The sequence below is a fragment of the Thunnus maccoyii genome, chromosome 11, assembly GCF_910596095.1.
Source record: "Thunnus maccoyii chromosome 11, fThuMac1.1, whole genome shotgun sequence".
Lineage (NCBI taxonomy): Eukaryota > Metazoa > Chordata > Actinopteri > Scombriformes > Scombridae > Thunnus > Thunnus maccoyii.
In genome coordinates, this window is record NC_056543.1 from 30,244,660 (window position 1) to 30,260,081 (window position 15,422).

The window sequence follows — 15,422 nt, forward strand, 5'->3', positions numbered from 1 at the left end:
TTTCTTTAAGCAGCACCTTTATAAGTATTTTTATATTTCAGCTCTACTGCTGTTAAGGTTCTGAGAATAGCAAACAATATGTATGATGGTTTGTTCCATCCCAACAATTTCGTATAGTGTGGAGTAATGAACATTATAGCCTCTAGGTTTCACTAGCAGGGCACTAGAATAAGAAATGCAGTTAGAAATGTTCAAGGAATAGTTTGATGTTTTGGAAATATGCTTATTGTCTTTCTCTCTGAAAGTTAGATGAGAAGATTGGTAACCAAGGAGTTACAGCCAGCGCACATTACACATTGATTTCATGGAATCTGTGGTACACTTGGTGAATGAAATCTCCCTTTTCACACTTCAGTAAGCGTCAGTGCGCACTCTGGAAGTCAAGAATAGGGTCACACATTACAAGATGCAATCAGTTTGTGGGTTCACATGCCTTTTGATAAGTCATGTATGTTTTTGTTCAGGCACAATCATTCTGCCTCTATTCATCCCCACAGAACACAAAGAAAAGCCTCACAGCAAGTTAAAAGATAGGTAAGAGAGAGGGGGGGGGGGGGAGAAAAATAAAAGGCACACATAAAGCAAAACTAATTTAAATGACTTGGTCTGTATTTCATTGTGGTTACTTACTACATAAATTATATAAAGATGAAACTCTCAGCAACGCTCAGATAATGGCCCAACAGCTGATTTCATGTAATGAATGCTGAAATGCCATTGTCCACAGAGACAGGATCTGAGACACGCAGCAAATATCAAGCATGTTTGATCAGAGGGGATTCTCTCCAGACCCAGGCACATGTTCACTTGTGTTTTTAACTCTGGCAAATGTAGTCTGAAGTCTAAAATCTAAGAGACTAAAGTCATCAGATTTGTGACTTCACTTTGATTGAATACAAGTCATTTAAAATGATGATTAAGAGTTGGTAGTGATCACTGCTAGTGCAGCAGAGAGTTGTCTTGGACTAAACTGTGTGTTTGCATATATGGTGTGTGTTTATGTGAGGGCATGTATCTTCGCTGTGTGTGTGTGTGTGTGTGTGTGTGTGTGTGTGTGTGTGTGTGTGTGTGTGTGTGTGAGCAAGCGCAGTCGTTTGTATTCAAATGTATTCTGTGTTCTGTCAGGGGAAAAGTTGAATCCTGCCTCTCAGCTTCCTCTCCCTCACCTGTTAAGCTGCCGGTATTTGCCACCACATGGCTGCTCCCCATCAGTCTGCTGCCGTCTTTAGTGATGGAGCAAGAGAGAGAGAGAGAGCAGGAAATAGTGGAGAGACAAAAGAAAAGAAAAGTCGGGGGATAGAGCGAGAGAGAGAGAGACAGAGATACAGAGTGAGCTCCAAGCTTTTGTCTGTTGTCCTTTGTCTCCTCCTTCATTGCCCTTTCTTTCTAAAGAAACTTGTTTGTCCTCCCTCCAAAACCGCCTCTCTCATTGGGTTTCGATATGTTAATGCAATCACCACAAACACTGCCTCCATCTGTCTGGCCTAAATTGACCAGGCTCACAGTTGCTCCCAGGAGTTTGGGTCTGTAAGAGTTGGAACAGAGTACTTATCCTCTCTGTCTGCTCACGATATGGGCCGGGTCTCAATACTGTAGAGTGACCTCCTCTCTCTCTCTCTGTGACCCTCTTGATATATCCCACGATGTCCTAAAAATGACACAGCATCTTTTATATTGTTTTCCACTCAGTCACTGTCCTCAGATTAGTGGTGAAATAATTAGATGTTTAAAACACACAATTTGGATAAACAGTTAATCATTTAAGTCACTCATCAAGCAAACAAGCTGGTCCCAGCTTAAAGGATAGGTTCCTAATGTTTCAAGTCTGTCTTAAAACAATAGCCAGGTGCCCAAATTAACTTTAAAAAAGTTAGTTTTGGCTTGCTGTAATCATTTCTCCTATTAATACTGACCATTAAAACATCCCTGCATAATGTGCTTCCAGTGGAAGTGTAAGAGGACAAAGCCCACAGTCCAAAGATGTATTTCAAAGTTTATCTGAAGTTATGAGGCTTCAGCAGTCTGAGATAGCCAAATTACGTGGATATAATGTCTGGCTGACTCCTTATGACTATTTTGATTTGTAAAATCAGTTTTTTAAATCTTTATTTAAGAGGAAGCCTCTTTTTTTGCAAGAATGCCCTAATCACATTTGCACCGTTTTGCAGACACACATTCACACCTGGAAGCTGCCTGGTACAATCATTAACTGTAGCCTTTCTTCAAAAGAGGAGAGGAAGGAAGGAGATGATTCTGCTGTAATTTTTACCGAGACGTGCAGCAGCCAGTTGAGACTGTCGAGCTGTTATGTAGTGGAGGGTTTTAGCATTCCATCAGAGTAAGGACACTTAAGACCCCAGAGCACAGCCAGGTCTTTTAATTAACTCCGGGCCCTTATTGGCAGGGTCCTTCTGTTGTGGTCTCAGAGCAGCAGTGAGATTCTCCTGCTGAGGTGTCTAACCTGCCATTACTAACTAATTATGAGCCTCCTTATCTATCTCTGAGTTACTTTACTGACCTTTCCACTTCACTAGTTCTAGGAGGGTCTTATATCAGAGAGGGGGAGGAGAATAAGGAGGATTGCTGAAACAGTCGGTTCATTATTAGATTAGCAGATCAGCAAATTATTATTCAACATCAATTTTAATGATCAATTAATCCTTAAAGTCATTTATAAAGCAAAAATGCTCATGCTCCAGCTCCTCAAATGTGAGGATTTGCTGATTTTCTGTGATTCAAATAACCTGTTTTGAACCACTGATTGGACAAAACAAGACATTACCTTGGGCTCTGGGAACTTGTGTTGTGCCTTTTTTTTCACTATTTCCTTGTGTTTTATAGACTATATGATTAATTGAAAAAATGATCAGTGAAACAACTTCTTAGTCCGGTTCCAGTTGGAGAAACCACTGACCAATCATAGTGTTGGAGGCAGAATAAAGAATGAGGATGTCATCTTCCTCTGCCAGAACCAGAAAAATGGTAAAAAAAAAAAAAAATCCACAAAAATGGCGAAGAGTTTAGGTCAGTTTTGGCATATAATCTGCATATTTCTATATTGCTATCTTGGTCACCGGGACACATGTTACTGTATGTGCAACTTGAACCTCCTTCAACCTCCTAGGGATCCCTAAATCCTTTGTAATCCTTTGAAAAATATGTGACTGACTCCGAATGAGATCAGATTTGACTTGGGTGATAAATGATATGCTGGGCAGCCAAGTGAAGCGAGTCGCATAACTGTACAATATTTCTGATTTTACACAATGTTCTCTTCCCCTGGTATCAACTTGCTGACATCAAATCTACCTTGAAATGAACTATGGACCCACGGTGGAAGACCGAGCCTGATCTGAATACATTCAACAGGATCTGCTGCTTGTGCACCAGTGGTTTTATCATTCCTATCACGTATATTCTTTAAATTGAACCCACTATTTTCACTTTGTTTGGTGTCCCTCACTTCGGGCTGATTTGCATTTGATTGGAAATACAGTGAAAATAGGTCAAGTCAAGCTTAGACTGAAAAAATACTACAGTGCCATCAAATTTGATCCCTCTAATGGTTAGCAATGCCATTACACTTCAGTCAGCTGTGCACTTCCTCACAATAGTTCAAAATCTAAAACCTGGATGTTTGTGCAACCTATTGAGCTTGTGATGTTGCTTTATTGTTTAGTGGAGGTGTTGCTGACTCGGTGTGCCTCTGAATGTGACTGTTTTGGGCCAAAGCTGTTGCTTTTGCTGGTGTATTGTTGTGCAGTATAAAAATATGTATGGATAATCCTGGTTCAATTTCTGCTCCCTGCAGCCATGTAACTCTGCTGAGTGTGCCCTTTTTCTTTTCTGCTGCGATGCAGGTATTCACCGAGGGTGAAACATTGGCCGTAATGTAGTTTTAGATCTTCCTTTTTTCACATAAAATGAGGTTAGGCGCATTAGCTAAAAACCTGAGGTTTCAGCTGGACTGTCCTGTACTCTACTGATACTACAATACAAGAAAATAACAATTAAAAAGAAAATAAATGAAAATATGAAAATAAATCATTACAAATATACCAGTACAATCGACATACTGCACCAGAAAACACTGAAGAATAAAAACAGAAAATGATCGAATAATAATAAAGTAATCATATCAACGGTCAACAAGCCAAAGAAAAAAAGATGGATGTCAACATTAGACGAGGAACTCATGAACACAAACACCTGGGTGTCTGGTTTCCAACATGCAGCAGCAGTTATACTGGTATCCTGCCTAAAAAGATATTTTTATCTAGTGCGATGCACATCATCCACTAATCTTTACCAGACAGACTCACTGCTGTACTGATCTGAACTACTTGCAGAGAACCAAACAGCCTGGCTGAGTGAGGAGCTCATTACCCTTCTAACACCTTTTTTTTTTTTAGAGCTAAACTGAGTTACACATCTACACTTTTTATGTGGTAAACTTCTCTGGCATCTGCAGTGATGTACCCTGCGGGGCAGGATGACAGTAGAAGAAGTATTCAGCCCCTTTACTTAAAGAATGTAGCTTGTGTTATTCTATGTTTTTTCTTATTGTCAAGGAGTCACATGAAAACACAAGTAAACACAAAGCAAGTCAGTCTGTCTTTCCATGCTTTGACTTTTGTACCCTGCCTGTGTCACTCCCAAGCCCATTTATTCCTACTGAAGACAAAAAGCAAATTATAAATGCGTAGTTTGATTTAGTTGTAGTTTTGATCTAGTTTTAGCAAATATTCCCAGGAGGAAATACTGCATTTGTTGGGGACTATTTTCAGCCACATATAAATACACATTTGGTGCTGTAGTGAATATTTCTTGCAGCAGAACAGTGTATGTGGGAGTGACTCATAATACACTACAGTGTGTGTGCTCATGGTAGTGCAGGAAAGTAATGTAAACCAGAGCAACAGTGTGGTTAACTAGTGTGTTTTTGACAACACTGGCAGAGAGAAATAAGATGTATCAGGCTTTGGATAGACCATACTTGCTAATGGGATCAAATGAGTTATATTTCCTTTATCTTCTCATTGGATTTGTTGACAGTAATAAACATATAGCCAAGCCAGCCTCAGCCTTTAAGCATTCATAGCTATACCACAGAGTAAAAATACTGAATGCTCATGAAAAAGGTCCCTATAAAACTATTATCATATATTATACCAGGATTATCATTATAGATGCATTAACATGTAAGCAGCATTTCAGTGTTGTAGCTGGTTGAGCACAATTTTAAGTGCTATATGTATCAATAGCAGATAAGTCTAGTGGAGCAAAAAGTGCAATATTTCTCTCATAAAATTGTAAATACTCCCACTACTTAAAATTCTCAAGTAGTGTACTTGAGTAAATGTACTGTATGTGGTTATCTTCTACCTGCAGGCTGTTTGAAGAGCATGAAACTAGTATAAGTAAGAATGTAAGGACACCTCTGTACACTTCTATCTCCACCCATGAGTCTCTGGAGAAAGAGAAAGAAACAGGAGAAGAGAGACAAAAAGTTTTTATCAGAGAGAATGAGAACATAGAGAGAGGTCTTGCTGATGCCTCAATCTCTGTCATTCCCTCCCTGTCTCTCTCATTCCATCACTTATTCTCAACATAAAAGACACCGCAACATGCCGGTTGCATTGCCAGATATCCACTGCAGCATGGGGTATGAAGGAGGTTTGAACAAATCGGTGCATAGCGCAGAAAAGAAAAAGGAGAGATCGACGAGCGGTGGACGGGGATGAATTCAGCTAAACAACACAGTAAATGGAGATGTTTTTGAGAGGACGAGCAGTAACAGGATCAGGCTGTTGGGCTGAGATGAATCACTTGAAGAAGTGGCTTCACTCATAATAAAAGTGATCATTGTGGCCTCACAGAGCGGCAGAGCAGCGGCAGCAAACAGCATAGCAGATGTCAAACTGCTTTTCAATCTCTTTCCCGGGCTTTTAAGCAGACTCAAAACATATGGGTTGCATCCATTAGTGCAATAGACTGTATTCCTTTGAATGCTTCCTGTCGCTCTGTTCTCTTGGCATTATGTGCAACAACCCCAGTAGATCTCAAATAATCTGGACAGTATCAGGCTGTCTGAGGCAGAGTTTGGCTTCAATGTAAGTTGTAGCTATACAATACTACCACAAACCCACAGTTAACTTACTATTACAGTGTATGTCAAACTGTGTGTTTGCGTGTCAGTGTGAAAACTATTGTGGCTGCTGCTCAGTTATTGCAGCTCATTTGCCTGTGGTTTCTTTCAGATGGGGTTTGGTTACTGCCGGCTCACCACAGCACTCACTCTGCTTCACACACTATGTCGTTGCTTTCCTGTCATTCTTGTTTCCACCAGAGCCATTTAGGAGAAAAAAACCCCCCTCCTTTTGCTGAAGTCTGGAGGCTGTTCTCCTCCGCAGCCTAAGAGTTGGTCATTGAGCCACCTGTTTGGCTTCCCCACTTCTTTAGTCAGAGCTCATTTGGAGCTGCACAGCACTTTACTGCTCCGCTGAAATGACAGAACATATTTGTTTCCTCACAGTTCTGAACTGGATCTCAGAGAAAGTGATATTCAAAACCAAAACCAACCAAAGCAATCACAGATGTCAACATATTCAAGATAAAAATTAGAATATTAATCCCAGAGGAGGATGATCCAATATAGGATATGAAGGATGATCCTCCGAGTTTCATTTTTATGTCTTAAAAACAAGGTTCCCATAAAGCACAGAAGACAAGCTGTGTCTCTGTTTTGTGTCAAACCAGACTGTGCAAATGTCATACACACACTGTTGGAATCAGTGCAACTTCTAGTTTTCCTGAGAAAGTCCTCTCTGTCTATTAAAGATACAGTATACATCTATAGAAGATCAAGAATGAACGTTCATGCACAGTGCATACATATATCATATAATCTATATATTATTTTATTTTGCCTTATAATCATCAGACTCATACTTGTTCTTCCATTTCAAAAGTAATCCAGATGATTGTTTGTTTCTCTATGGTTACAGTGCAAACAGAGACTGCAAGCACTGTAGCTAATGCAGCATGATTTCCTGTGGTGCAAGAAGAAATGGAAATGAAAGAAATGAGTTTCAGGTGTAAAATTTGCTTCCTTGATGACAACGTTACACCGAACTGTTGTGCCAAATATTCAGAAACACAAAAATCAGAAATGGACATATTGCATGCCTAGTTAAAACATGTAGTGGATATGCCATACAGAAATGAAAATGAAGAGAATCAAAACTGAGCATAAGCAGCCTAACAGTTGATAAATACACATTTAGGCCTTACCAATACCATTTACCAAACCCTGGGACACATTGTTCTCAGCCTTTTCTCCCTCACCTTTTCATCCAGCAGCTTTCACTGATTTATACCTTACCCAAGATACCGAAATGGCTCATAAAACACCATGAAGACCTTACAATAGCCTGTCTTTCTCTGCCTCGCTGTCTGTGGCTCTCTCTGTGGCTCTCTGTTTCTGTTTCACTCTTTCCCTATAATGTTATCACTCACTATCCTCTAACTGATGGCTTATCAGCATCCCACAAGCCATGCCAAGGCAGCAGGCTGTTCACAGCATAGTAAAAAGTCTGTGTGTTGCGCTGGGTGTATGGGAAGGCAAGAGAAAAAAAAAAAACAGTCAGCAGTAGAAGGCAGTTAAGAAACTCATTACCTTGCAGCACATTATGACCGAGGAGCCTCACGATAATAACCTTACTAACACTGCCAGTTTAGCTGGGGTTTACTCTCGTATTTGACACATGTGAGGCAGCTGTGTGTGTGTGTGTTTGCACATAATCTGTGTTACTGCCTCCCATATCCTCAGCTTAATACTGTCCCCATTCACTGTGTGGCTCTGATAGCATAGCTTAGCCTGCAGCCAAAGCAAGCGAGCATCATGGCGCCTGGTTAGTGCAGGTGTAAATGATAGAACTTCCATTAAGAGGATGGAACACACACTGCAGAATGGCTTTATTACACAGCTGGATGCTGCTCGTATCTGATATAGCTTCACATTTGCTGCCAACATGTAAACTGTTATGAACATTGTTGTTTAAATGTCTTTATTTTTACCTTCTCTCCCTCTCTCTTCCTATTCTGCTCCCTGCTATCTTCCCCTCGCTGTCTTGTCTTCCCTGTCTGTCTCTCTATAAAGCAACAGTATTGCAGCATCTGCAGTGTGCGCCTTCAACCTGAGCGCCATCACCCAGGCTTTCAACGGGCCCTTCCGCTCCCAGGAGAACCCTCGCTCTACCTGGCTTCCCACGCCCAACCCCATCCACAACTTTCAGGTTAGTTTAACCACCCAAGCTCATCCAGGGTAATATAACACTACTTAACCCAATGCTCCAATGAAGATTCTCTAAGTGGCATTTTAGTTATCAACTTATCAAAACTGAACCATCTCTAATCTAGTATCTAGCACCACTTGGTTTATACAGCTCGCTGGTTAATGCTACACAGCATGCTTGGAAGCAGTAAGGTTACCTCACAGACTGAATTCAGGAAAAAAAAGATAACTTTCATGACTAGCTAACTGCACATGTTAGAGCTATGGACAGAAATAGCCACAAACAGGACATTTCTGATATCCTAAGAGATTTGTGCACTATTTTTTTTCTCTCTGGAACATATTACATATATGATTATACATATAATATTACATATTATATCTGATTGTCACTAAATAACATAAAAATGGTCACAAAGAGTAGTGTAGAACAGTTCTGGAAAAGCTGCTGGTGACCGTGACTGGTAATTATTTCAGGAGGAAAAATCTGATATGAAAGTGCTACCCCAATCTAAAAATGTCGATATCAGATACATTCTAAAATTGGAAAATCACTGTTTATGAAACCATGTACAGTTCCTAAGATCACCAAAAATTCCAAAAAGGAATCTACCAACAAATCCATCTCTCATTTCTAAATCCCAGAGAATGATCAGCAGCTACACTCTGCAACCCAAACAGACCCAAACATTAAACTGCAGTGTTGTTGCTGTGGTCATATCACAATCACACTGTAGTTTGCAATTACTGATAATAGAATCAAGAATTGAAACAATGTAGCCAGACATGGTGTATTGATTTAGAAAGTACAATGTGTGGTTGGATGAGGTACTTGTTACTTGTTTGTCATTCTTTCCGACAGACTGTCTTGTTTTCTTGCTTCCATCCCATCTTTTTACATCTCCTCTGACACCTTACCCTTTCTCTCTTTTCTCCCTCTCTGTTGCCTCTCCTCTCCAGTGTGGTACAATAAATGACGAGGGTCCCAACGAAGGTTTGACGGAGCGCAGCCTGCAGGACGCCCAGCGGCTCTACCTGATGAACGATGTCGTCCAGCCAGAGTCTGTAGATCCGCTGATAATGCAGGATGACGTTCGCTTCTCCAACCTGGTCGTGGACATTGTTCAGGGCATGGACACCCTCTACCATGTTATGTACATCAGCACGGGTTAGTAGAAAATACATGCAGGCTTTTACACACCCTACATACTGTATATTAATTAGAAATATGGCTTATCTCAAATGTATAATTTGAAAGGAAAAGATAAAGCAGAGCAACTGAAACTGGCTTTCGTCAGGTGTATTTAAGTAACACCCGGTTGAAGAAGAAGCACTCCAGTCCTTTTGCCAGGGGCACTGACAGGAGTATTAACTCTAACATACATGTCTTTGGTGGTGGGAGGAAACCAGAGCACCTGGCAGAAACCCATGCAAACATGGGAACAAGAACAGGTTGGGGTTTGAACCCAGTACCTTCTTACTGCAAGGCAACAATGCTAACTACTGAGCTACTGTGCTGCACATTGTTGCTTTACATCTGTGCACTGATGTGCTGATAATTTTTTTACTGCCTCTTATTATCCCTGAAATCTCTCTGATAAATCTTTTTGTCCTTCTTGTCCAATCAGAATATGGCACCATCCTGAAGGCCCTGGCTACACCCAATAAGAACCTACAAGGTTGTTACCTGGAGGAGATGGAGCTCCTCCCCCCGGGGGTGCGTGAACCCATCCTGAGCCTGCAGATCCTGCACAGTGACAGGTCACTGTTTGTTGGGCTCAACAATCGAGTCCTGAAGATCCCCCTTGAGAGGTGCTCGACCTACAAAACTGAGATGTGAGTACTGCTTAAAATCTCCACGTCTAGTGGAGCATTTTCACTAATCTAGAGGGAACCCAAACATTATGGTCACTCAGGCATTCGTAAAATTCATTATGAAGAATGTTAAAAATGCAAAGTCACTGGTGAAAAGCTCTTGAGAACTTATCAAGTGGAAAAAAATAAATGTCAGGTGAGTGTAAAGTAAAAAACATATGAAAAACCAATTCCAGGGAGGGGAGGGAGCTTTCCGTCCAATTTAATACAACACTGGGCTGAATTCAAAGGTCTGGGGGGGGGTGGGAAAGTGATGTAATCATTGTATACCTGAACACCGTGTATCTCCGGTAACACCAATTACTGCGGCAAGCCTAATGTCAAGATCTAAGCCATGTCCATGGCAACAACGAAGGTCTGTCTAGGTCGCATCTAAGTGCATTTTTTTCCATCATAGCCCTGCACTGTCACATACTTGAAGAAAAAACAGCGAGCACTTCAGACACTTCAGAATATGTACTGTATGACCGAAGTCCATGAGGCTGAACATTTGGATTCAGCCTGTGTTAAATCACAGATTGTGCATACCAGGCATACCATAACTGTGCAACGTTGGTGGTTCGATTGTTGGTCGATTGGTACGATTGGTCACCTCTGTAATGTTTCCTCTTGATGTGAGACCTTTTGAAGTCCCACTATAAGAATAAAGTGATAAGCTACATGAGGGACAGTGGTGTTCACTTTCTGAAAGCAGCCATGCAGTATACACAGTGTGTTTTAGTGTTCATTTTATGCCTCTTGGCGGTGGATTCATTTTAACCTGGTTGGTCTTCTACTGAAGGTAATTATCTGTCCTCAACTAGGATTAATGTCTGGAAGGCCTTGCCTATAATCATTAAAGTCCTTATGGAACCAGACAAATGACTGGGGCAGTATCTGCTTGCTAGAGGAAATTAATTTGTTGTGCTGTGGTTTTTTACAAGTAATGAAGTGCTGTATAATACAGAGAGAACACTGTTCTGGCTTTTGTTTGTGTCTGAATCAAAGGATACACAAAAACTGTGTGTGAAGCTACCTAGCACATTGCCAGAGAAGTTTCTCTGAAGGCACGTTTGTGTGTGTGAGAGAGAGCTACAAAGACAGTGAGAGAGAGAGAGAGAGAGAGCGAGAAAAAGCGGCCTTTCGCTCTGCCATCTCCAGCTTCAGTGTTATTCATGTGAAAATCTCCATCTCAAGGGTGAGCGAGGGGAGAAAAACCCACTGGCTGTTTGTCCAACCTCCTGTATCTCATCAGTCCTCTTAATCAGGATCCTCAGCCAGCCACCTCAGTCCTTCAAAGTCAACTTCATTTTAGCATACAAATGGCTTGATCCTTTTTTCATTGTGTGTGTGTGTGTACGGAAAGGGGTCTACTTTGTGATTTGTGCGTGGGTTGGTGCTTGGACGAGTTCTCATATGTGCTGCCTGATGAGTCAGCTCGCTATATTTCTACTAAATCCAAACTCATAGACACATGGGAGCAGACACACACACACACACACATAGAGAGAGAGAGAGAGAGAGAGAAAGCTCAGGTAGGAAAACCAGTGCATTTAATAAGATGTGGGTGAGATATGCAAGAAGCCAACAGAAATATAGATACACAGAGTAGAGCAGATCAAGCAGCCAGAGTCCTATTTAAGACATAGTGGGGTGAAACGATAAGAAGAGTGGGCACCAAGGGCACCGTGTGGGGAAGAAGGGGGTAAGGTAGGACAGGCCGTCCTTAATCCAGTCTGCGATACTCTGTGCAGCTCTATGGCTCACTCACTCTTACAATCTTTTAAATGTGCTGGCTGCAGAACACGACAGATGTCAACCTGTCTGTCAGTGTGACACCTGAGCTCGTCTGGAGGGACTCAATCTAGTAGAAAAGGGCAGACAGGTGACATTGAGTCAGAAGATGAAGAAAAAAAGGAAGCCAGGTTATGAATTAATGCATGTGAACGGTTAATCTGTTGATTAGTGAAAAATGCCCATCACATGCATGTTTTCAGGGCCCAGGGCAACAATTTTTTTAATGAAAAACAGAGAGTTTATCTATAATTATGACTTCTGTATCTCATAATTATCAGAAAAGATCTCATAATTACAGGGTCTGGATGTCATAATTAGAGATGTCAGGTGTAACACCATATGCTATGACCTATCAGATTCTGTGAACTGATTAGGAATTTCAGCTGTACAGCCTCTATCATACTTTATTGCCTGCTAAATTTTGATAGCTGTTACCAAATAGTAGCATAGCATTTAGATAGGATCACAAATTTGGATAGCACTGATGCATGTCAGATGCATAACTTTGTATCCATGAAGCGTCCCATTCAGTATTGGTATGTCTGCAACAGTATCAGATTAAAGTTAAAATATTGTTGATTCAGGGCCTGCAAACATGCACTGAAAGCCAACTAGCAGCCACCATATCTGCATATATAAAAATCGCACTCTAAGATTAAACATTTATCTACAAATTTAACATATTTTTTTGCTGTATATTTGTTCTTTTGGGCCACAGAAATTACAAAAACTGCATGAGATCCTGGAGGGATTAGGTAATGCAATACACTGCTGTGTTACTGGGAAAAGTAAGTGATTGGAGTAACGTGTCATATTGCACCACATGACTCTCATCACTGGCTGGAGCAGAAGCCAGCTCTGGTCTTGCTCTTATTACTTTTTTCTTTTTTTTTTTTTTTTAATTTTCTCCATCCGTCTCTCTGTGTCCACTGCTCAGACTATGTGAAAAAGACCCACCTGCTGTCCTGCTTTTTGTACACACTCCCCCTTCATTGTGGTGCTGTCTGAATGAGCCATTCTCATCTCCCCTGCGTTGTGTGTGGCCCTCCCATTCACACGCAGACATATATCCATTCACACACTGATAACAGCTGAATATACACAGTTTTATAGCTGACAGCAGCTCGTCTGTAGCCACATGCTGCTTTACACTGTCACACTCATATACACGCATGTACACAGTGAAGAATGGAGACACTGTACTTGCAGTACTGCGTCACAGTGACAGAGACAAACTCAGACATGATTTATGGACAAGTCATAACTTATCCAGTTTGTTATGAAGCTGGCAATGGAATACTGGATGGACTTTGGCTGCACTGTACTTGTAATGCAGAAATACCTCACATATGTGTACATGTTTGTAATTGTTTAAACATGGAGTGAAAATACAGATTCTTACTGTTTAGCACACAGCAGCAAAAACATATGTTGGTTTGAATGCCTGTACAGTTCTTCTAAAAATTCAATTAAGTTAAAGTGCTTTTAATGTTTAGTTTTCCTTTGTTATTGATCCCTATAGGCGACTCTGTCGAGTCTCACAACCCTCAGAGTGGAATAACATTTACATCATCATCTTGAGTTGAAGTGCTTTTTTGTTACGCTGCTAAACCTTTTCAACAGCCTGTGATTTGTAGCCTTTTAGTGATAGCTCGCAGACAAATGCTGCAGCTTGTGCACGGGTATGTGTGTGTACATGCCTGTGTGTGTTTGTCCTCTATTTGTGGTAATTATATTTGATCTGGCCAATTGGCACCTCTGGCTAACAGCACCACTCCGTCCTCTATACAGACCCTATCTCTCTATCTCATTCTGTTAGTGAAGTAATTTATTTTGGCTGCAGCGGCGTGCTAGCTTAGCTGCGATGTTGCATCCATCAGGGCTTTTCTGAGGGAAGAAAGGTAGTCCACGCTGCCAAATAGAGAATGAAACTACTGGTCTCACTCACAACAGTAGCCAACTTTGAAAGTAAGTCAGTTTTTTTCTAGATCACTTCACTCATTTGCAGTGGTGGAAGAAGTACTCAGATCATTTACTTAAGTAAAAGTGCCTGTACAGCAATATAGAAATACTCCATTACAAGTTAAAATCCTACTTAAGTAAAAGTACATAAGTATTATGAGCTTGATGTAGTTAAAGTATTGCAGTAAAAGTAGTGGTTTGGTCCCTCTGACTGATATATTATTATATATGACATCATTAGATTATTAATAGTGAAGCATCAGTGTTAGAGCAGCATGTTACTGTTGTAGCTGCTGGAGGTGGAGCTAGTTTCAACTACTTTATACACAGTTAGCTAGTTTAGTCCAGTGGTTCCCAACCTAGGGGTCGGGCCCCTCCAAAGGGTCAGCAGATAAATCTGAGGGGTCGTGAGATAATTAATGGGAGAGGAAAGAAGAAAAAACAAAGTTCTGATACACAAATCTGTTTTCAATGTTTGGACTTTTTCTCAAATCTTTGATTTTTGGTGAATTATTGGATCATTTGAACATTTATTGAAATGAAAGCATGTGAGAAGTTTAGAGGGAAAAATCACTATTTGGTGGAGCTGTTAACAACTCATAGACATGTGAAATGTGACCCCGACTACACACTGCTTTATGTAAGACGTCAAAAGCCAAAAAGGGTTGGAAACCAATGTGTTGTATTTTAAAAGCTTGTTATATCATCCATATTTCCCTCTGAAATGTAGTGGAGTGACGGTATATAAAGTAGCATCAAATGGAAATACTCAAGTAAAGTACAAGTCGCTCAAAATTGTACTTCAGTACAGCATTTGAATAAATGTACTTAGTTGCTTTCCACCACTGCTCATTTGTAAGAACTGAACGTGTCAGACAGTGAAGAGTGGTTTTACATGAGCAAGTGAGTTTTGTTTTGTTTTTTACTGTTTTTGCAGCTGGTGATGAGGAGAGGAAAGGGCATGAGAAAGGAGAAAAGGCAAGAAAAAACATAGAAACTAAAATAACTACAAGGAGCAGGCAAAGGAGGAAATGCTGAATAAATGATGAGGATAATGTTGAGGAGGGTGAAATGAAACAAATCAGGTTTTCTGTAGTGGTTCTCTTCCTGCAGCCAAACTGCCGCTCACACATCTGCTTAAATAAACATTACGTTTTATTACAACAGGTACAATTGCCCTGTTGGTGATAGTTAAATTTTCGCCTGAGGGCTTTAGTTCAATTTGCTGAGTGTGTGAGGTGTGTGTGTGATTTACAGTGACCTAGCAGCAGTCATGAGGCCGAGGAAGCTCAGTCCGCCTGCAGCAGGAGTTTAAAACAACATCATGAAAACCACTAAGTGGCCATCGAGGAAAACCACTGACCATTAGCATCTCTGCTACAATCTGTGTGTGTGTGTGTGTGTGTGTGTAGCTGCTTGTTAAGACCAGTGTGTATGACATGTTGCGTTATACTTTAGAATCAGTCCCTATAGCACCCCTATACAGCGGTGTGAACTTTCCCGTCTTTCCCTG

At 40.8% G+C, this 15,422-nt stretch overlaps 1 protein-coding gene across 3 annotated transcripts in view; it reads left to right on the forward strand.

Moving 5' to 3' along the window:
* Positions 1-15,422, forward strand: part of sema5ba (sema domain, seven thrombospondin repeats (type 1 and type 1-like), transmembrane domain (TM) and short cytoplasmic domain, (semaphorin) 5Ba) — a 170,279-nt gene that overhangs the window by 123,650 nt on the left and 31,207 nt on the right. For all 3 annotated transcript variants that reach the window (XM_042427063.1, XM_042427061.1, XM_042427064.1), the window contains 3 exons: positions 8,162-8,297; positions 9,257-9,464; positions 9,925-10,132. In XM_042427063.1, coding sequence (XP_042282997.1) covers positions 8,162-8,297; positions 9,257-9,464; positions 9,925-10,132 — 552 coding nt within the window. The remainder of the gene's footprint in view (positions 1-8,161; positions 8,298-9,256; positions 9,465-9,924; positions 10,133-15,422) is intronic.